This window comes from Ovis canadensis, chromosome 8, assembly GCF_042477335.2.
Source record: "Ovis canadensis isolate MfBH-ARS-UI-01 breed Bighorn chromosome 8, ARS-UI_OviCan_v2, whole genome shotgun sequence".
Lineage (NCBI taxonomy): Eukaryota > Metazoa > Chordata > Mammalia > Artiodactyla > Bovidae > Ovis > Ovis canadensis.
Window position 1 is genome coordinate 50,760,325 of NC_091252.1, and position 23,273 is coordinate 50,783,597.

Here is a 23,273-nt window from a genome sequence, read left to right on the forward strand (position 1 = left end):
AGGGAGAAAGAGATGGTTCATATAATTATTTGTGACTTTTTTTCTAAAATAATACATGTACATCTACAAAGCCAAGAGAAGTGGCCCATAGGAAAAATACATTTTCCAGAATGGTTATTATTTCCAAAATTTCCAGGAACAGGCCTGTCCAATATGCGGTTGATTGGAAGTAGGTAGTAAAGTTTGCAACATTTCCAGGAATGAAGGAAGACAGGAGTGATGGAAGTGGGTAGCAAGGTAACTGTGGAATTAATAGAGAAATTCACAAGTGAAGCATGCCACTGTACGGCTCTGGTTTTCAGGATACCTATTGTGTGTAGGGTACTATGCTATAATATACTTTGCATGCACCATATCATGAACACTCCAACGCCCCTAAGATGTACATTGTATATACGATATCATATCTGAATTTTATGGATGAGGTACGTGGGCAAAGAGGTTGTGTAACCTCTTTTTATGTGATCTTTGCCCAAGGTCACATAACTCTGAGACATGAATTTATATCACAGGGAGATGGAAAAGTAAATCAACACAGGTAATATGGTGTGATCAGCACCCCAGAAGAGTGCCCCATAATTAGTGAAAAGGAGAGAAATCGAACTCCGAGATTGATCAGAAGAGGAGATGACGTGAGCAAAGTCCTTGCAGGTTGAAGAGGAACTCACAGGGTGACACTGTGAGAGAAGAATAATCCATGGAGAAGGAGACGTCACGTAAAGAGGTTTGAGTATGGGGATATGCATGAAGTTTGCAATGACTGTGTTACAGCATGTGGGTAATAAACTATTTTTTAAAAGGCTAAAGAGATAGGATGTTTCATAGTAAAAACAGAACCTGTGTTGGGACTTCCCTGGTAGTCCGGTGGTTGAGACACCACACTCCCAATCAATACGGGGGGCATGGGTTTCATCCCTGGCTGGGGAACTAAGATCTCACATGCTGTACACAATGAATTTTTTTTTTTTTAATGGAACATTTGAACCACTTTAAGATGAATAAACCTTGTTTTGGAGTGAGGCAAGAGTGAAGACAGGTAGGTTCATTGGTTACCAGGAAGCTCCTCTAGCCCAGGAAATAAGTATTGAGGATTTGAACTAAGACAGTGGTAATAGAAATAGAATGATAGAGATTTTTAAAAATTAAGGGAGTTTATGCAAAGTCCTGCACACAGATGTTTATAACAGCTCATCATAATTGCCTAAACTTGAAGTGACCAACATGTCCTTTAGTAAACGAATGGATAATTAAACTGTAGTATCCAGACAATGGAATACTATGTAGAGCTAAAAAGAAATGAGCTATCAAGCTATGAAGAGACAGAGGGAAAATTTAAATGTGTATTACTAAGCAAAAGAAGCCAATCTGAAAAGGTTACATACTGTATGAATCTAACTATACAACCTTCTGGAAAAAAAAATGAAACTATGGAGACAATAAAAACATCAGTGATTCCAGGGGTTAAGATAGGGAAGGAGGGATGAACAGGCAGAGCCCAGAGGATTTTTAGCGTAGTGAGACTACTCTTGGATTTCCCTGGTGGCTCAGACGGTAAAGCGTCTGTCTACAACGCAGGAGACCCGGGTTAGATCCCTGGGTTGGGAAGATTCCCTGGAGAAGGAAGTGGCAATCCACTCCAGGACTAGATATGACATTATAATGGTAGATACACATTTTGGCCAAACCTACAGGATATAAAATACCAAGAGTGAGCCCTAATATAAACTGCAGACTCTGGGTAATGGTGACGTGATAGTGACGGTAAGTCCATTGATTGTAACACGTGTCTACTCTGGCAGAGGATGTTGATAATGAAGACCGCTTTTCATATGTTGGGGTACAGGGGAAATCTCTCTATCTTCCTCTTAATTTTGTCATGAACCTACAACTCTTCTTCAAAAACAGAGTATAAGAAAAAGTTAAGGAGGTAAGATTGAAAGGTTCTGGTGACAGCCTATGTGTAGCACAAAGATGGAGTATTTTAGGATGACTCTTGAATTTCTGGCTTGGGTTAACTCTCAGAAAGGTCACATGCCTGTGGAATATGCAACAGGAAACGCTGACTAAGCAGTTGGCTTAGAGATGACAAAACACGCTATTCAGTACAGTAAGAATAGAGCACATTAAGGAGATGAGAAAGAAAAAGGACAGGGTTAGAAACATAGTCTGTAACCGGGAGACAGGGATGAACACTGAAGCTGGAGTGCGGGAGAGGGGACAGAGGCCCTCCACATGTGGACGAAAGAAAGCGAAGGTGAGCAGAAGAGATGAGCACCCACGTGGCACCACAGTACCCAGGGGGATATTCATGGGGCTGATGGAAGAAGAGTCTGTAAAAGAATTGAAAAGAAGGAGGAGGAGAACTAGGAGAGAGTCTTGAGAAAAGAGAGGTGCAGGAAAGAAAGGAGCTGCCAGTACTGAAAGGCTATAGTGTGGTCACATTAAAGACCATAAAGGCCCACTGCCTTTGACAATTTGGAGGCTTTGGTGACCTTTGTTGGAACAGCCTTTGAGCAGTAATGAAGGCCGAGGACTGAGTTCAACAGAACTGAAGAATGAATAAGTGGTAAGGACACACAGACACTGTTCCCAGTTTGGTAGTTAACAGGAGAGGGCTGCGGTGATGAAGAAAAGTTTCTCCTATCTTATTGATCCTATTTTAAAAACGAAAAAAGGTACCAGCGGAGAAGACACTGAAGGAAACACAGGAGGTTCCTGACAGATCAAGCTGCTGAAAGGCAGTTTTTAGCCTCAGAGAACAGAGCAGACATTTAACTATGGGCAGAAATATTTGCAGGTGGAGGGTGGGCAGGAGGATGAATATCTTAAATGATACATAGATTTTCTTTTGACGCCTCTAATTTTGAGTATTGATAATGGAATTAAGTGTGATTGATTTTGTTTGCTTTACTGATTCTGAACTCTGGCATCAGCAAAACATTGGAAACATTTTATTTTTGAGAAAAATATGTTGAAAGTGATTTTAAAATTGGCCACTGGACAACAAATAGTTAGCTGAAAATAGAAATTACTAATATTAGAAAAATCCTTCAAGACATTCTTCTCCTTAAAAACTCACAAAGAAGACACAGTGAACTCTAGATTATCCATATAACAAATTAAAATGACAAAATGACTTCCTTGGCCAGCCGGCATGTCTTTGGACTGTCACTGACATCCGTTGGAGTGGGCTTAGGGAAAAAGAGCCAACAAATAGCATGTGAAAAAAATTGACTGGGATCCTTAAATGGCTACTAAAAAACTTATGATATATTTTAGAGCCAAATATTTATGACATTTGGCAAATATGACAGTCTAGATTACCCATGCCAGACAGCAAATAGTCATGATGAGAACAAATAATTAGTAGTTGGCAATGATTAAGTAAGGCTGATACATTCCTACCCTTTCTGATCATGTGCACTGACTTAAAAAAAAATCTGAAAGATTAAACTGTCTGTAATGTATTTTCCAAAATTTGTACTTTAACTTTCTCCAAATACAAAAGCATCAGCTCTAGTGAACTATGAAATAGCACACAGTATATTTGATTAGGAGCATATTAAATATATATGTTGGTACAATCATCTGTCTTATCTAATGTGGGAAAAAATAGCTCAGTGGTGGAGAAAAATGAATGTAAGTTATAACTTCTCAACCTTGAGGATAAATTATTCCATTTAGAACACTGACTATATATTATGTATCTAGGAGACAGTGCTAATTTAATAATTAAAATTGTAATAATACATTGTTTGGAAGAGATAACCTCCTATAAGTCATTGCCATATTACTTAGTTAAAAAATCATAATCTATTAAAATACTGTAAAATATGCAAGATCTTTAGTGCTAAACGCAATCCCCATAGAAAGTATTTTCAACTTAAAAAACTGTATTCAATGGGTAACAAAAGACTTATTTATTATTCTTTTCCCATAATACAACATTTCAATATTTAAGCAGAAGTTTATAGTACACACTGCTATGGATTGAACTGCATCCTTCCAAAATTTGTATGTTTAAGTTCTAAGCCCCAGTGTGATGGTGTTTGGAGGTGTGCCTTTGGGAGGCAGCTGGGTTTAGATGAGGTCATGAGGGTGGGGCCCTCATGATGGGATCAGTGTTCTCCTAAGAAGAGATACCAGAGAGCTTGTGGTCTCTGTCATGTGAGAACACAGCCAGAAGGTGGCCACGTGCAAGACAGGAAGAGAGCCCTCATCAGAGCCTACCCATGTTAGCACCTGATCTTAGACTTCCTGCCTCCAGAACTGTGAGAAATAAACGTCTGTTTAGGTCACCTGGTCTGCGGTATTTTGTTATGGTAGCCTGAGCTGACCAGTAAACACCCTGAGCCCCTGTGATGTGAGAGGAGGGAGGGGGTAAGAAATAAAGAGGTGTCAGGTATGACTCCTGCTTTCAAGAGCCCCACAGCAAAACTGGGGTGGGTAAGACACTTTCAGCCACGTTAGCCCAAGAGGAAAGTGATGCAAAACCAGCACTCAGATACTTCCTGCTTCTGTGAAGTTATTTCAAGGATCCAACACTTGTTGAAGTTGAAAGGGAAAAAATAATTTCTAAGTAAAAGAACACTAAAAATCACCATTTATGAAAAAAAAAACAAAACAGAATACCCAGAATTCTTCCTAATACCCTCATGGGAGAATAACATTCTTTAAACCTTTGTACCTTCACTGAAGAGAGAAAATGACTAAATCTCACGGCAGCCCATTTAGTGTAAAACAAAATGAAGACAAGGGATGACTAATAAGCATCAGTCACAGAGGAGGGAGATTCAGGGCAGGAAGTCACTTCCTCCCTCCTGCTCCCTTTACATTCTTGGTTTCTGAATGATTAATAGCAAGAATTTTGGCTTCGCTTTACGAGGTGATCCAAAAATGCACATCATAAACAGAACAATCCCTTCAAACTGGGGAAATGCTCTTTTATGCTTGTAAAAACAGAAAACAAAACAAATTTAAAAAAAGGACACCCCCCGCCCAGTTTTCCTTGTAGTGATAAAATACTCTACCTAGAGCACTCCTACCCTTTGCCTCTCACATCGCAGCAGCACGTCTCCTCTTTCAGGTCACGTCTTCCCCATAAAAGTGCTAAACTAATGCCGCTTAATGACAAATTAATGTCCATGAATAAAAAATACACCTCTAATAGCATAGAGTAATTTGCCATTACAATATCATCATTGGACATGCCCCTGGTTTAATACGATGTATTTAATTCATAACCTAATGAGTGATATATAAAAAGAGGGAGATGAACCCTGCAATTACATTTATGTGAGTCTGTCACCTTATTTGTAAAACCTTAGAGTCATTTACATTCAAATTAGAACAAATGAGTGATTTCACAAAGTGTGGTGATAAATGACCACAGCAGCCCAAGACAAAACTGTATTTCCTGTGAACACATTAACAGTTTCCTATTATTTGTTAAAAATTACAATGCATATTGCCCAGTGTGGTGTGAATAATGACTTTTTTACTGATTAGGTCAGAAGACTAATATGTAGCAAAATAAATAATTTTTCTTTTCATTTTTTCTGATTTTTGCTTTAAATAAACTACTGAATTCTGGTGGATTCACACTGCCACCTGCTGCCTAGGAGCAGATACTAAAAGCATATTCCTATCAAAAGGAGTTAATTCACCACTTTGGTGGTCTTATTCAGAAAGTCTAGTGAGAGTTCTTTAAATTGCATTTCATAATATGGGCTGATACTTGGCAAACCAAAAGACCACTTACTAATCAAATAATAGGATATACCATGTGTTATTTAGGGGAGGGAGTACAAAATCTACAAACCTTTTTTGAGTACAAAATCTACAAAGCTAACTACCAAAAAAAGTCATTTTCAGCAAAGCATGTGTATCTCCTAATACATCACTTTCAGAGGATATAGCACAAAATCCAGTGGCCAGTACCCCTGATCTTATGCTAGGGGAGTTTTGGGGAGGGTCGTGTGTGTGTGTGTTTCCTACTCTTGACCCTTGGTACAATCTGAAGGTGATGACTGAAGGTGCTGCCTGTCTGCTGAGGATCTCCACCACCTAGCCCTTCCTCCCAGGGTCAAGGTCCAACATGAGAGGAAGGCCTTAGTGTCCAGAACAGAGCAGACTAGGAAAGGCGTGAGGAGAAGAGATGAGGCTCAGGATGATCAGGCCTGGCCTTGGAGACCAGGCTAAGTGTTTCTGTAGGTGAAATGATGCGGCCAAAGGGTCATTAGGGTAGCTAGTAGAGTTTTCCAAACCAGATCAACATCCTAGCTCTGACTTTAAGTTTTTCCATCTGTAAAGAGAAAAGAACACTCACCTGCCTTAAGGGGTTGCTCAGCAGAGGAGAAATGGGAATCTCTGTGCAAAAGACTCAATACAGATAGGCTCTCAACAAATGTTGGTTCTCTTTCCTGTGAAAGATAATGACGGCTCTGGGGACTATGGTTTGGCATAGACAGAGGTGAGAAACAAGCAGACCCCCCTAGGAGGAAATTATGAGTTCATAACATACAGCCAGTGATGGTGAGAGTCTCAAGAAAGGTAAGAAAATTAGCACTGGAGAAAAGGACCTGGTCTGAGAGAAATTTGGGAGGTAGAATCAATGCAACTTGATAACTGATTGGATACAGTGATGAGGAAGGGGGTTCTGAGATTCTGTCCAAATGTCTAGACAACTAACAGACCAATGGTACCACCAAGGGAGAAAAGGATAGGTTTTCTCATGTTGGATCTGAATTGCCTGTGTGATGCTTAGATAGAGCTGTTCAGAAGCTAACTTTAAAAAGGCAAGGAAAAGTCAAAGTTTAGGAAAACTGGACTCAAAAAGTTTGTAATGTTTATCTGAAGGACTCAGTAAATCAGCAGCCACATCAGAATCCCTTTATTCACGGTCCATGTCCTGAGGATGGTCTGCAGAGATTCCTTTATAAGATTTAACGTAGTGACTGACATGCGTGTGCACATGCATACTCTGAAAAATAAGAAAATTTACATGTTCTACTGGGCCTACTCTAAAATAAATATTGCTCTCTAGTGAACTGGTTCACCTTTCTGATGAAATTTTTAAGAAGAGAACAGTGGGTAAGAAAGAGGAGCAGAAGGCGGAACAGGGAAAGCAACATTCACATTTCATTTGAGACTGAACCTCAGATAGCAGGTAAGTCTGACAGGTCATGCTTATTAATAATATATAACACGACAGGCTATACAGGATGGAATCCTACAGAATTTCACTGCAAAGCAGTGAGAAAGGATGTACACTTGAGCTGTTTATAAATCCCTCATCTTGGGAGGATGGGCTATTACAGTAGCCATTCCTCCTTGCAACCACCTAGTCCTCAATGAGTTAGCTGTTTTCATAGCCACGCTACCAGTTAATCCCACCAACATGCACTGAGACCATGTGTGCTCTCAATGAGGGGTCCAATGAGAGGGCCTGGGGCCAAAACTGAATACGTGAAGACCTCACAGGATAAGGAAGACCTCACAGCCTGAGAGGCTAATTCATGGTTATCCTCCCTAATACAGAGGGATACTGCTCTTGTGATGTGGGCTCCTGGCCCTCAACAGCCTGCCAGAGAAAAAGCAAGAGAAAAAAGCCCACACAGTGACCTCAAAGTGTCCCTTCCCTTGGCTGGGGGGCAGCAGCAGCATCTAGGCATGTGCCGAAGAAGCTTCAGGTCAATACAACAGCTGATGGCTGGGGAGGCTCAGGGTGGCTTGGGTGGGGCAGTGAGTTTCTGGAAGTGTTCACCTAGCACTTCTCCTAGCATATGCTTTTTAATGAGCCCTAGAGGACAAGAGGAGGCACCAAAGCCAAAGTCTACCCTTCACATCTCTGAAATAATGGTAATCTGAGAACAAAATAATACCAGGCATCTTAGGAAAATGGCTTCACAAACTCCTTGTTGTACTGAACAAGGACTACTCCAGTATTCTTGCCTGGAGAATCCCATGGACAGAGGACCCTGGTGGGTTAGTCGTGTGCAAAGAGTTGGACACGACTGAAGCGACTTGGCAAGCACCAAACAAGGATGGAGAATATACTAGCTTTGGTGTTGGGTCTTAATTTCTAACTACAGTTAAAGCACCAAAGATTTTTCATTTTAACAGAAAATGTTTTATATACCCAATAAAATTTCCATAGGAAATTAAAAACTAGTTCAGCAATAATACCAAAAAAAATCATAAATAGGTATAGTTATTTGACTCTGTCAAAGCATAAAGGCAGACTGATCCATTCTGGTAATTTGATAATCCTAAAAGAGAGGCAGGGGATATATTTGTAAAAGACTGACATAATGAAGGCTTCTGTACACAAATGGTTTTAATCCACTTATAGTCAAATTTCCTTCTAAAAGTTGAACATCTTGTAACATCAGAGTTAAAAAAGAAAAGGAAAGTCACATAAGAGAATGAAATGAAAATATTGGTGAAAAGAAAGTGAAATTTTTAACCCCTGCTCAAGCAGGTTAATAATAAATGACCTATCCAGAAAACACATCTGTATGCAAGCTACATTTTTTTCCAGAGCAATGAACTGCAAGAATTAAAAATTCCAAAGTGACACAAGTTAGCCAATATTTCGACGGGTTCATCTGATGGGTAGAGAAAAATACTCATGAATGTCCCATGTTCATCTGGAATCCTTATTTAGAGAGAATTATAGTTCACACACACACACACACACACACCTGTATATACACACTATTTTAATATGCATCATGATAGCTAGCACCATAAGCCAACTTTTGTCAACACACATCATTAATTATTATCTACCAGGGAAAAAGTGAATCAGGTGATGCTGCTGAAAGCACAAGTTGTAATATTTGTTGTAAAAATGTCAAATAAAAGTAATTTTAATTTCACAAATCGAACACACAGATTTGAAGTCTTATGACCAATGTTTTTCTCTTTTGGTACTTGCAGAAAGGGATTAAAATAGCTATCCCATATCACCCAATGATACTGAGGGGAATCGGAAGGAAAAGAAGATAAAACATTTAAACATTTACTATTAGATTAAATATGCTGAGATAATGATAAAACTTTTATCTGCTGTACGGGAATTGCCCCTTAGTTGAACATGGCTGACATTCCTTACACTGTCTCCCTAGGGAGCACTGGTTCCTATTTCCTGAGGTTGCTGGGGGGATGAAATAATATGATACACGAGAAAGGGCTTTGGAAATGTACCTAATGAGTAACAGAATGGCTATATTTAAAATTAGAGAAATTATTAGGAAGGAAATAATTAGGCAGAAAAAATAGGATTTTTCTACTTACTAATAACATGTCATGTGCACAAGGATAGTAGAATTAAATTATGTAGATTTATTATTTTTCAAATTTACTTTCACTGTTGTTATAATCCTGTAGTAAATGCAAGTTAACAGTCATACTAGTAGAATAAATTGGAGGATCTCAAGATAGGGGGCTGGTACTTAACTCTCTGCAAAATAAGAGACTCATAGACATACTACCTGCCTAAGATGTCCCATGTCTTCCTATTGAAACAAAAGGTTTTCATCCAAGAAGAAAAAAAGGTCTTTGGAATCAGAAAGGCCTATCACTCACCAGCTATGGGCAAACTGGGATTATTTCAAATCTTTGATTGTTTACCTATCAAAATGTGTACCCTGTTGTGAGGGCCAAATGTGAAGCATCAGTGAGCAAGTGGCAGGTGCTCAGTAGATGGGCTATTCTCCCCCTCCCCTTCGCAGAGCCTTTCCTGCAACCCTAGCAAATCAGGGCAAAAAATGCACAGATCACTCATCACTTCTCCAGAATTTACTGCCCGAGAAGTTCAGGCAGCAATTAATTACATATGACATCATGATATGTTAGCTACTGTTACCGAAATCTGAAATGACTATCCAACTTTTCATGCATTTTCACAACCAGACAGCATTGGTTCAAGTCAAGACCCTTCCTGGTGTCAGGGCCCCAGCAGTGAACCTTGTCAGTGGTTGTTGAGTTGCTCTGCTGCCCAAGGGGAGTGGAGGCCTAGGGTGGGCGGGGAGGGCTGGGGACATGAGGTAGGACACTGGGAGCTGCAGCTGCCCTCCTAGAAGCCTCAGCTCGTGTCCTGAAGAAATTCTACCACCACAGGCCACATCTCCCACCCACCCCTCTTGTACTTTATCTGTCACTGGAGTCCAACTGGTGGGTTACTGCAGGGGGAGGAATGTGCATGGCATACTAGCAGGATGCAAGCTTACATACCTGGATGAGATAGTGAGAACATAAATTGAGAAGCTCCAGTAACTGTAGGTGACTGCCAGCTGCTAACACATCCTGGATCACGCCTGGCTCCAACAAAATCTGTTTTTGTTTTTTTTTAATAAAAGAAAATAATCAGTTACTTAAAACTTGCTTAATATGCAAATATACTGTATTTAAATTGCTCCTTAACATACTATATCTGAATTAATACTGTTTCTTATTATGGAAGTCAGTCCTTTTTTCTGTTCTGATTAATGAGCTGTGGCCCTCATTGTAACAGCTGAGTTCTCATTTCCAATACTCATTTCTTGTGCACAAAGCTCCACACTTAACCACTTATTTTTGCAGGAGGATATGAACATTTGCAAAGACCAATATAATAGTCTTAAAATTCAGTTTGTGATGAATGTCATCTTGTAAATACAAAAGAATTGAATTTTAGTTTTTCAACATATACTTCAGAATGTTTTTCTTCAGTAAATTGCAGAAACAGTACAGTTAACAGGTATTTTAGGGAAAAGGGCTTACATTTCTCCTTGAAATACCAAGCCAGAGGTAGATATTACTCCATTTTACTTCTAAATCCTGTAATAACTTCAACCACAAGCTTTCATTTTTTTTCCTTCTCAATCTCTGATTCTCTAATCCTTTCTGCTTCAAATAAAAGATGTAGAAATAGTATTTTTAGAATAGAAGGGCATCAGAGAGAAAGCAAAATGCCCCAGATATACTGGCAATAGCACTCTTCATTTTTTTCTAATTAGGTCCAACTTTGAGCCTACAGCTGCCAGCGCTTGAGCTGGTAAACAGGACTGGAGAAAAACACATAATAAGCTAACTAAATTAACTTTACATCCAAGACTGCCAGGCACAGGAAGACTGCAATGCTGCTCCAGTCTTCCTCACCCATTTCCCAAGCCCAGTGGTTCCTTAAGTTTAGTCTCTGAACCAGCTGCATCAGCGTTACCTGGGAAATCCTGAAAACTGCAAATTCTTAGGCACCTCCCCAGATCTAACTGAATCAGAAACTTTCAAGTAAAGCCCAGCAACTGGTGTTTTGATAAATCCCACTGGGGCTTCCAGTGCCCAGTGAAGCCAGAAAAACACTGATGGAGTCAGCTCGCTCTCTCCCTCTATTCCTTCTCGCATGCTCCTCTCTCCTCAAGCCTGCAACTCCTTGTCTCTCTTCTTACGCTAACCTCATGATCTTCCAAAGGCTCCCACTAACAAGTCTACCAACCCACCTACTCATATCTGTTCCAGCACATTTTATTCTCCTCCACACTGCAGTTGGGCACTAGATCCCATCTCTCTCTGCCTGATACTTCCCCTCTCATTGCTCAGCTGTTCTCTTCCACTGGACGATAACTCTCATCAGCATACAAATATGCCATTCGCGCTCTTAAGAAATAAAAATCCCATCCCTCGACCCCAAAGACCCTTCATGCTTCCCATCATAACAAAGCTCCTCAGGGGAAGTTATCTATATAAAACCCCATTGCTTGCTCTACTCTGCTCTATTTCAAATCTATACCTGTTGAGTTTTGTTCCCATGGTTCCTCTAAAAATGCTCTCATCAAGGCTATCAGTGACTTCTACATCCAATATTTAATCTTACTCAAGCCAGCAGCAGTTAGCAAAGCTGATTGTTCCTCTTCTTGGACAATTTCTTCCCTTGCCCCTAGGACAACACTCTCTCTCGGTTTCTTCTACTTCAATAACCAGAGCCTTTCCATCTCCTTCCCAAACTGTAAGCATTGGAGATGCTCAGAGCTCAGTCTCCCCATCTCTTTTTTCCTCTCTCTACTAACTCTGTGGATGACCTCACATAATCCCATGGCTTTAAAACTACCTACACACTGATTACATTCAAATTTGTTTCTCCAGCCCCAACCTTACCCTTAAACTTCAGACTGATATTCAACCACCTATTCTGTGTCACAACTTGGGTATCTATTGGGCAGCTCAACCTGAATGTGCCCCACACTGAATTCTTCATCCTCTCCACCAACCACCAAACCTGCTCCTATCCCAATCCAGCCATTTCAGCAAAAAGCAACTCAGTTATTTACACTAAAACCCCAGAGTCATTCCTTACTCCTCTTATTTTTCTCATACCTCACATCTGACCCATCAGCCACTCCTGTTAGCTCTACTTCAAAATAGTTCCAGAATCAAACATACTCAGTACCTCTTTCATCATTATCACTCTAGTCCAACCTACTGTCTCCTATATAACAGCCTCCTAACTAGTTGAACTGCTTTCTCCTTTGCCTCCTCGAACTGCTTTAAATATCAATCAAATGGTTTTTTAAAAACAGAAATGAAATCATGTCACTCTTTCATTCAGAATGTCCAACAACTTTTTATCTCATTGGAAAAAGACCAAAGTGTTCACTATACCATGTAAGTTCTTTTCGAATACATAGAGCACCTTAGCATTTACATCTAGCTGCTTTCTTTGCCTGTATTGCTCTTCCTCAAGATATCAGAGAGGCTCGCTCCTCATGCTCTTCAAACCTCTGCCCAGACAGCATCTTACCTAAGAGGCCTCTCTGACCATCCTATGTAAAACAGTACCCCACTCCCCATCACCCCTATCCCCAATCTCTTTGCTTTATTCTTCTTCATAGCACTTAACATCTCTCAACATACTACATATTTGTCTCGTTGATGATTTTCTGTTCCTCCACTCAATAGGATACATGATCCAGGAGAGTAACAACTTGAGCCATTTCGTATCCCTAGCACTTAGAACAATAACAAACAAAAAGCTTTCACTTAACATTGATGAATTTACCTTATAGTAATTTATTGAATTAATTTATCTCTGAAAGTGAAAGGTGAAAGTTGCTCAATTGTGTCCAACTCTTTGTGACCCCATGAACTATAAATACACTCTATGGAATTCTCCAGGCCACAATATTGGAGTTGGTAGACTGTCCCTTCTCCAGGGGAATCTTCCCAACCCAGGAATTAAATCGGGGTCTCCTGCATTGCAGGCAGATTCTTTACTAACTGAGCTATCAGGGAAGAATTTATCTTCAGATATGCTTTTTTTAATTTTTAAAAACTATTTATTTATTATTTATTATTGGCCACACCAGGCGGCATGCAAGATCTTAGTTTTCCAACCAGGCATAAAACCTGCACAGCCCCCTGCAGTGAAAGCATGGAGTCCCAACCACTGGACTGTCAGGGAAGTCCTCTAGATATGTTTTTAAATTAAAAATTAACTTTGTTAATAAGCCTAACATGAGAGGAAAGAGGGAAAAGGACTATACATTTTATTTCTCAATGATCAAAGAAGTGAAAAAGTTAAGCATGTGTGGCAAAAATACCAACACTCATCTTATTCTGAAAATTCTTTACAGCTCCTTTCCTGTCTAGTCAGAGGGAAAAGCCTGAATTTTTCTAACTCCTCAAGGAGAAGGCTTTGACTGACATTCAGGAAATTATTGCAGCTCTCTTCACAGGAGCAAGGATGTAGTGTATTCTTGCAGAAGAGGCATGGCCTAAGGCGCAGAATGGGGAATAGATGGATTAGAAAGGTTAGTCTTAGCCTTTAAATCCTGTCAGTTGCGCTTATTTCACACAACTGGCATTCATGATAACCTCTAAGGCTCGGTAATGCCAAACACAAAGACAGATATCACAGAGAGACAAGATGAATATTCCAGAGCACGTGTAACACGTCCAGCGGGCCACCTGGAGAAACCTCAGAAGAGAAACCCATACTGGGATTGTTTTTTTGTCTTTGTTTCTTGATTTCTGTTCTGTAGTTTTTTTTCTTCTCTCATTACAACATAAGTTTCTCTAAAAAAAATTCTTTAGCACAGAAAATCCCTAAGTGATTTTAAAGGGAGTGGTTTGGAAAACAAACAAACCTATCAGAAAAGCTGGGTCTCACTTATAGGAACAGAACCAGCATTTCCAAGCTCCACTTACATTTATTTACGTTAGTCACTCAGTTGTGTCCAACTCTTTGCAACCCCATGGACTGTAACCTGCCAGGCTTCTCTGTCCATGGGATATCCCAGGCAAGAATACTGGAGTGGGTTGCTATTTCCTTCTCTAGGGTGTCTTCCCCACCCAGGGATCAAACCCGGGTCTCCTGCATTGCAGGCAAATTCTTTACCATCTGAGTCACCAGGGAAGCCCTTAAAGTCTTTTTAAGTCAGTTCTGTAGCTTATTGGTGACTGGTTGTCCGCATATATTTTTCCAGAGAATTTGTGTTTGGGCAGAAAAACAAAGGTTGGATCTCATCACGGTGTACAGTATGGGCAATCTATCAGTTGTCTAAAAGAACTGGGTGAAAATGGCCTTCTGTACAAGGAAGGGCTCTCCCACACGTCAGCTGATAGATGACAATGGAGACCTAGCTAAGTTAAGTGTTGCAGAGCACATGCTGGTTACACTTAGGCCTTTCAGGAATGCATACCCACCCACATCTAGTCTGGCACTCAAAGTGGGTCAGATGGGAAGAAGGATCACCCCAGGACCACCCACAGGAGGGAAGGGTGTTCCCTGACAGTTCAGAACACAGAGTAGTAGAGTGGGAGCTTGACACATCTAGTCAATCATCAAACTGGAGGAGCTTAGCCCAGATGAGATAGAGGACAAGACCAGTGTCTGAATAACAAAAAAGATTAAGAAATGCAAGATGCATAAAGCCAAGTAGTCCAGAAAAACACTAATGCCACCCAACTGGGCTGGCACTGCCTCTTTCCTCAGTGATGCTCCCCTGCCTGGGTGGAGGCAGAAGTGGGGTGTCTTCAGACTGTTCAAAGAGGTTCTGATGCAATCTCAGGTGGGCACGAGCTGCCTGTTCACAGGTCATCATGTGGAACATGCTTTCCCTGCCACCCACTCACACTTGACCTCCAGGTAACAGAATACAGATGGCTGAACTTGAAAGAGGGGAGCTGGACAGTCCTAGCTGGGGAGGTGACAATCTCATTTCAAAAGCTTTCCTGCAGCTGGTGGCAAGCTAGTCCGTGTCAGCTGAGGAAAGATCCACTGCTGATCCCTGCCCCAAATGCTGAGACTCTGACTTCACTGTGATCAGCTGAGGATAAGAAGCAGCCAGTGGCTGTAGTCAAGGTGATACTGGGCAGAGTGACAAAGCAACAGAGGTAAAAGCCACAACTACAGTTGCAGACAGTGGTCTCTAAAGATACCAGTGAGAGTTACCATATCAGAATTCAGGCGTGAAGGGTCCAACTGCCCTGCCAGAAGGAGGCGCTCCTGAATACTCAGACCAAGGCGTTGTCTGGCCACTGATCTAAGCAAGGGGGGATCTACACAATCTTTGTGTGTGCTAAGTCCCTCAGTTGTGTCTGACTCTTCGTGACCCCACGGACTGCAGTCTGTCGGCCTCCTCTGTCTATGGGATTCTCCAGGCAAGAATACTGGAGTGGGCTGCCATGCCCTCCTCCAGAGGATATTCACAACCCAGGGATCAAGCCCCCGTCTCTTAGTCCCTTGCAGTGGCAGGTGGGTTCTTAGCTACTAGCGCCACCTGGGAAGCTGCACAATCTCCAACAAGGGGCTTCCAAATTGGAATGAGACGGGGGCTCCGGCTCCCAGCAATATCCTCGGGCAGGACACAAGGCCAGAAACTTAAGGAAGAAGAGTACTGGGGAGAGGTGGGAGGCTGCAGAGGCTACAAGATGAGCCTTGTCCTCACTTGGCAGGGCTCTGGGAGGACAGGGCTCGGACTAATGGAGCAAACAGACCCCGAGGCATTCCTGCCTTTCCTTCTGCAGCTCCTTCTCCCAAATCACCAAGTGTCTCTTCATCCTCTTAATTTTGCCTATTGTTTTTCTTCTCTTTATTTTTTTCTCTCACTTTACCTTGCTTCTTGGAGGTGCTACTGGTAGGGACTGCCTTTAATAGCCATGGCAAGTCTTCAAAAAAATGTTGTATCTCAGTTCTTCAAAGCTATCTTCCTCATTTTTTGCTTCAGGAGATGTTTAAATTACTCACTTCTGGGTTTGTGGATAGAGTAGTCTGAAAGACTGAACATGTTGAAGTCAAATAATGAAGGTCTTTACCAAACAAACAGCTCTGCACACAGGAACACAAGCACTTTTGAAAGCTCTCATGTAAGTGAGAATCAGATGCGGCTTAAGACCATTTATAAGAATAAATGAGCACATTTATTCTTATTTATACTTGTTTCTTTGGGACTTTTTTTCTGTATAATATAGCAAAAATGGCAAATTATCACAATTTGAATTTATAAATAAAAACAAGTAAACTGAATAAATCAGTGTAAATAACTTTTAAATTATCAGGTATTAAAGATACATAAAATGCTTTGTGTAAAGTTCTTCAATAGACTTCCTATAGACAAAATTTGAACCATAAGATCTAGCTGTGGGAAACCCATCTATTTAGTTCTTTCAAAACCATTACACTAAGGATTTTTTAAACCACAAGGTGGCGCCTAAGATTAAAGTAAAAGGATTTTCCAAATTAGGAAGAGTATCTTTATGACAGCCACTTTATTTCTAAGAAAGAAAAATAATAACTAAGGATAATAAAGTATGAATTCTACTTTCTAGATGTATCTATAATTTGGGAAAATATTCACAAACATTTCTGTTGAAACACTTAATATGAATGACACCAATCAAAATTCAGTAGTTCTCCATAAATTAGGTCCCAGTTTATAAATATAAGAAGTTCAAACTTTTTGTCTTTTTCAGAACTTTTTGTCTTTGTCTTTTTGTCTTATTCAGAAATTCTTATGATGTGGCACCAACCTAATTTATCAAACTTCCAACTCTGCAACCCTATGGTTACTTTGCTAAAGCCAAGAGCCCATTGTCTTCCACATACAGGCAGTACCTTTTTCCCCACCTTGACTGCCCTCCTAACTTCTTTAGTCTCTATATCAAAATCCTACCCATTTGTCAAGATTCAGGGACATCCACTTCCCATAAAAGCTTTGCAAGATTTCCCTTCACCCTAATCTGAAACTGGAATTAATCTCCTGGGACTCGGAATTGCCACAGATGTCTAATGAACTAAAACTATGAGCTCCAGGTCACACCACCTGACTTCAAACCCCAGCTGGCAGAATGAGATTGAGGTAACTACTCAATTCTGCCTCTGTTTCCTCATTTATACAATGAAATTATAATACCTATCTCAAAAAAATTGTTTGAAAGACTGAGAATATACATTACAACTGTATATGGCTGTGTTAGCTAAATGGCTTAAACAATTTGGGACTTATCTTTCTCATGAAACATAAATTAGGCAGCTTGGAGTGTCAACAAACCAGGTTCCTTGCAATTTCTTACTTCTCCAATTTTAGCCTGTGGTTTCATAGTCACAAAAAGGCTGCCACACCTCTAGGCACTGCATTTGCACTCAAAGCAGAAAGAAGTGAGAGGAAAAGGAAAAGAAATAGTATGCCAGCTGATACTATTTACTATGAAATAACAGATTTCCTAAAAATACTACCACACAGACTTCCATTTACATTTCATCTGCCAAGTCTAGTTCATGTGGCTACTCAAAACTGTCAAAGAACCTGGGAAAGGGAGTTTTTATAGCTAGATGCACTATTGTCCCATATTAAATTGGAATTTTATATAAAAAAGAAAGAGGGAATGGATGTTGTGCAGACAATCAAGTATAGGCCATGACTCTTAGAGTATCTGCTTACATAAATCTGCAATAAATGTCAACCATTATCTGCTTCTTTTTCACGTGACTGCTTTTCCCTGAGTGAATTAGGTGTGTATGCGTGTCTTTTTTTTTTTTTTCTGAAACACTGAACTTTAATTTTCATTTCCCTCCTTAAAAAAAAAAAAAAAAAGGATACTGGGCTTCCCCAGTGCCTCAGTGGTAAAGAATCTGGAAGGCAGGGCAACACAGGAGCCGCAGGAGACAGATTCGACCCCTAGGTCAGGAAGATCCCCTGGAAGAGGGCATGGCAACCCACTCTGTATTCTTGCCTAGAGACTCCCATGGACAGAGGAGCCTGGTGGGCTGCAGTCCATGGGGTCGCAGAGAGTCAGACACGACCGAAGTGACTGGGTCACGCACACATGCCCCAGCCCAGTTCCACAGAAGAGGAAGTTTCCCGGCCCCCAACTCCCGGAAAAGAAGAACGTGCTATAAACTTGCCCTCCCTGAGGGCCAGTGCCTACCAAGATAAAATTGTTCACTTAAATAATTTTAATATAATAAATGTGAATAATTTAGTAGGAACTGATATTTATGGGAAAGTGCCAGCATTTGGCAAATTCTGATGGGGAAGAAAGATCGCATCCATTATTTTCAGCAGTGTTCAGGTGGGCATTGTTCTACTAATTGTACTTGAAGACATTAATAGAAAGAGAAAATCACTAAAAATATACATATCAGTTCAGTTCAGTCGCTCAGTCGTGTCCGACTCTTTGCGACCCCATGAATCACGGCACGCCAGGCCTCCCTGTCCATCACCATCTCCCGGAGTTCACTCAAACTCACATCCATCGAGTCGTTGATGCCATCCAGCCATCTCATCTTCTGTCGTCCCCTTCTCCTCCTGCCCCCAATCCCTCCCAGCATCAGAGTCTTTTCCAATGAGTCATCTCTTCGTATCAGGTGGCCAAAGTATTGGAGTTTCAGCTGTAGCATCAGTCCTTCCAAAGAACACCCAGGACTGATCTTCTTTAGAATGGACTGGTTGGATCTCCTTGCAGTTCAAGGGACTCTCAAGAGTCTTCTCCAACACCACAGTTCAAAAGCATCAATTCTTCGGCACTCAGCCTTCTTCACAGTTCAACTCTCACATCCATATATGACCACAGGAAAAACCATAGCTCTGACTAGATGGACCTTCATTGGCAAAGTAACGTCTTTGCTTTTGAATATGCTATGTAGGTTGGTCATAACTTTCTTTCCAAGGAGTAAGCGTCTTTTAATTTCATGGCTGCAGTCACCATCTGCAGTGATTTTGGAGCCCAAGAAAATAAAGTCTGACACTGTTTCCACTGTTTCCACCTTTTTCCCATGAAGTGATGGGACCAGATGCCATGATCTTCGTTTTCTTAATGTTGAGCTTTAAGCCAACTTTTTCACTCTCCTTTCACTTTCATCAAGAGGCTCTTTAGTTCTTCTTCACTTTCTGCTATGAGGGTGGTGTCATCTGTGTATCTGAGGTTATTGAGATTTCTCCCGGCAATCTTAATTCCAGCTTGTGTTTCTTCCAGCCCAGCGTTTCTCATGACGTACTCTTGGGGGGTAGGGGGGACCGCCCTGAGTATCTAAGGGAGTCCAGGGTACCACCTGAAATGACCTCCTGAATGAAGAATTGCTGTAGGAATCCGACTGAATAGACTGGTCCGTGCTCCTCCGGGTTACCCTGGCAGTGTCCATAAACCCTCTCCTAGCCCTGGACTTCTTCATGGTCGTCTTGAATTGAATGGAAAATTCCACCCCAAGCTATTGATAGAGATCCTTGGGGAAATTAGAGGGGTCTTCTGGGGAGGTACTGTTTTAAAGAAGCTATTTCATGTATCTAGTTGTACCTCCTAAGACAGGCCTAATCAGTTCCTAAGAGATGAATCTGAGTGTCTTATTTTATGTCTTACTCATGAGACTATGACGACAGGGTCCATCCTATTTCATGTTCATTGCTGTTGAACACCTTAGAAGAATACCTCAGGAATTATTTAGTAAAGAAATTTACAGGAATAAAAAATATAGGTCCTGGAGAAAATGTTAGAAGATGTCAAAAGCCTCCATGAGAGAGTCTGGTTACATGCTAATCCGAATCAAGGATTATCTGGTTGAAAGAGTTAAACAAAAGGACACAACAGACATTTCAACTAACAGTCATAGTAATATGTACAAATAAAGGTCACCTTTGGGCTGATGTTCCGTATGATGAATTTGTGATTTGATTATTGATTCCTTAAGTTTCAAATTTTGTCATGTAGATTTCTTCCAAACATAGTACACTTGTACAAATTCCCACAAGATCTTAATATCAAACACTTAAATATACTAATTGATTTTCAATTTATGAAAAAGAAATTAACTTTTCCATCTATTAGAATACAAAAAAAGAGAAAATGAGACTTGATTTTCAGAATATCTTGAAAAAAAATGCTGAAAACCACAAAGGTAAAAACACAATAAAAACATACTAGTAAAAAAAAAAAAAAGTATGGTGATAATCACTTGGAGATTCTATTATTTTCCTTCACAAGTTTACACAGTCTCATTTGCTTCTTCGAAGTTTCTAAGGTTATAGGCAGAAAGTAGAAGCACAGTCCCTAAGATGCTAAGAAGAAACCTTGGAATAGATAAGGCCACCAGCACTACATTACTGGGACTTCCCTAGTGGCTCAGTGCTAAAGAATCCACCTGCCAAGGAAGGAGACACAGGTTCAATCCCTGGTCCAGGAAGATCCCCTGGAGAAGAGAAGGGCTACCCACTTTAGTATTCTTGCCTGGGGAATCCCATGGACAGGGCCTGACGGACTATAGTCCATGGGGTCGCGAAGAGTTGAACACAACTTAGTGACTGAACCACCACCACCACCACCACCACCACTGTATTACTAGGAAACTCCGTGTTGCCCTACAAAATTTTATTACCATTAATGAAACTTTAAAAGTCTACGTTTGTTGCTCCTTATTCTTCCTTTCCTATCTTAGGACACGTGAAAGGGTGACGGATTACTCAGGCTAGGTGCTCAAGTAGAGAGAGAAGAAAGGAATCAGATGGAATTACTAAGCTGCTAAGATAGTAGTGGGCACAGGGTGCTATAGGAGCACTTGCCTGGAGGTGCTTCATTTCAATGAAGCTGTGAAATAATTCTTTACACAAAATACTTGGTCCCCTGAGATTGCACGAGCAAGCCTCATTTTCTTTTGACCCCTTTTCCATTTTCACAGTTCTGGTATTTCAAAGCTCTAAGATCAATAATTCTGTCAGATAGCCACTTCCAACAGTTTTCTTTATTGTGTTTAAATTAACAAAATATATTATTTAACAAGATGTAAAGATGAATTATATATACTTACATTACTTTAAAAATATGGCCTAATTATTTGAAAAGGCAGAACAAATTTTTAAGAGTTTCTAACTCCAAGAGAAAGCAGCAGTCCCAGCAATTAAATATAATGAAACATGAAGGTCATTACAGGTTATAAGAAATGCCAAATTAATTATTAAGATTCACTTTTATAACCAGTGCTCTTTCAAGTGTGATGAACTTGGGAGGTTTCATTCCATTAAGCTTTATGAATGAATCTGAGCTTTTCCATACAGAGCTAGTTTCTTATACCGCTAGTATAGCCAAAGGAAAAAGAAACATTACTTTAAAATACTGACGTCCAAAGATGGAAGGTCTCTGGGAGAAAGAATAGAGCTGACGCCAATGTTCATTTATAGTTGGCTACTATGATGTCACTGCTGGGTGCCTGAGCACAGACAGAAGCAAAGAGCCAAAAGGAACCATTATGCTGTAGGCTATGACAGCGTGGGCACAGGATGCTGCAGGAGCGCTTGCTGGGAATGCTTTATGTCATTGAAGGAAGCTGTAGAATAATTTTTCACATGAAGAAATACCTCATTAATCTTCAATTCCGTGTTCATCTGGGGAAGTCCTTGTATTTGCTTTATAAGAAATGGAAGGAAAAGTATGGCTTCAGGAGCCACTGCAGCAACATAGGCAAGTTATTGACATGTTTGTTTTTAGCATCATTATGTTTTTAAAAAGGGGGATGACTACTACCTACTTTTGTAAAGTCTACATATAAGGATAAAATGGAATAATCCTGGTAAAAATTTTAGAATAATCCCTGGCATGTTTCACAGGGTAAAAAAATATAGGTGCTATTATTATTGTTGTTAATTCCATGAACCGAAAATAATTATTCACAAATAATGACTTCTATTTCTAATGTTTACATTGCCTAATATTTACATTGGACCAGGTGCCATGTGAGGTAATTTCATACATGTTCTCTCTCTTTCTTATACTGTTCCCCACTCCTCACTCCTGCAAGGTAAATATTAACCCCATAAGGCAAATGAAGAAACTGAAGGTGGAGAAATTCACCCATTGAAACAGAAAAATCTTTCCTGAGTGCTGCGCTGTCGAGGCACCTTTCCGGGCACTTTGGGTATGAACATGAACAAGACAAACAAGCTTCCTCACTGTACAGTACTCACAGTCTAGGCTCTGGCCTCTAGGATAGGCTGAGGCACCATCAACTGGCAAGAGTAAAAATAAAGGAAGAAATAGATTTGAAGGAAATATCAAAAGTCCCATTTTGGAGATATGTTCAATGTGTGGCTTACTGGATGGCTATTGGTCATTCAAACAGAGATAGCAAGTAGTCAGAAATATATGAGTCTAGTTAGCAAACTGTAAGTCCCAGATCCAATTTGTCTTTCACATACTTTTTGTATAGCCTGTGAGCTAGGAAAAAAAATGGTTTAAGACAAAAATTTTACTTGTATTTTTAAAATTTTATTCATTAATAAACTTCATCTTTTAGAGCACTCTTAGGTCCACAACAAATTGAGCAGAAAGCAGAGTCCCATATACTTCCTAATCCTGCATATGCGTAAGCTCCCCCATTATAAACAGTTCCCACCAGGATGGTACATTTATTACAATCAATGAACCCATACGAACACAGTATTAGCACCCAAACTCCATGGTTCATATTAGGGTTCACTCTTGGTTTGGGGTTTGGATGAACATCTGAAGTGAAAACACAGTATTTTCACTGCCCTAAAAATCCTCTGTGCTCTGCCTTCCTCATCTGTACTTCCCCTGAACCCCTGACAACCGCTAATCTTTTTATTATCTCCATCAGTTCAGTTCAGTTGGTAAGTTGTGTCCCACTTTTTGCAACCCCATGGACTGCAGCACGCCAGGCTTCCCTGTCCATCAACTCCTGGAGCTTGCGCAGACTAATGTCCATTGAGTCGTGATGTCATCCGACCATTTCATGCTCTGTCGTCCCCTTCTCCTCCCGCCTTCAATCTTTCCCAGCATCAGGGTCT

General features: G+C 40.5%; 1 protein-coding gene across 4 annotated transcripts in view; it reads right to left on the bottom strand.

Annotated features, from left to right (window-relative positions):
• KLHL32 (kelch like family member 32) overlaps nucleotides 1-23,273 on the bottom strand; it is a 215,485-nt gene that overhangs the window by 82,979 nt on the left and 109,233 nt on the right. For all 4 annotated transcript variants that reach the window (XM_069599240.1, XM_069599237.1, XM_069599238.1 and 1 more), the window contains one exon: nucleotides 10,240-10,338. In XM_069599240.1, coding sequence (XP_069455341.1) covers nucleotides 10,240-10,338 — 99 coding nt within the window. The remainder of the gene's footprint in view (nucleotides 1-10,239; nucleotides 10,339-23,273) is intronic.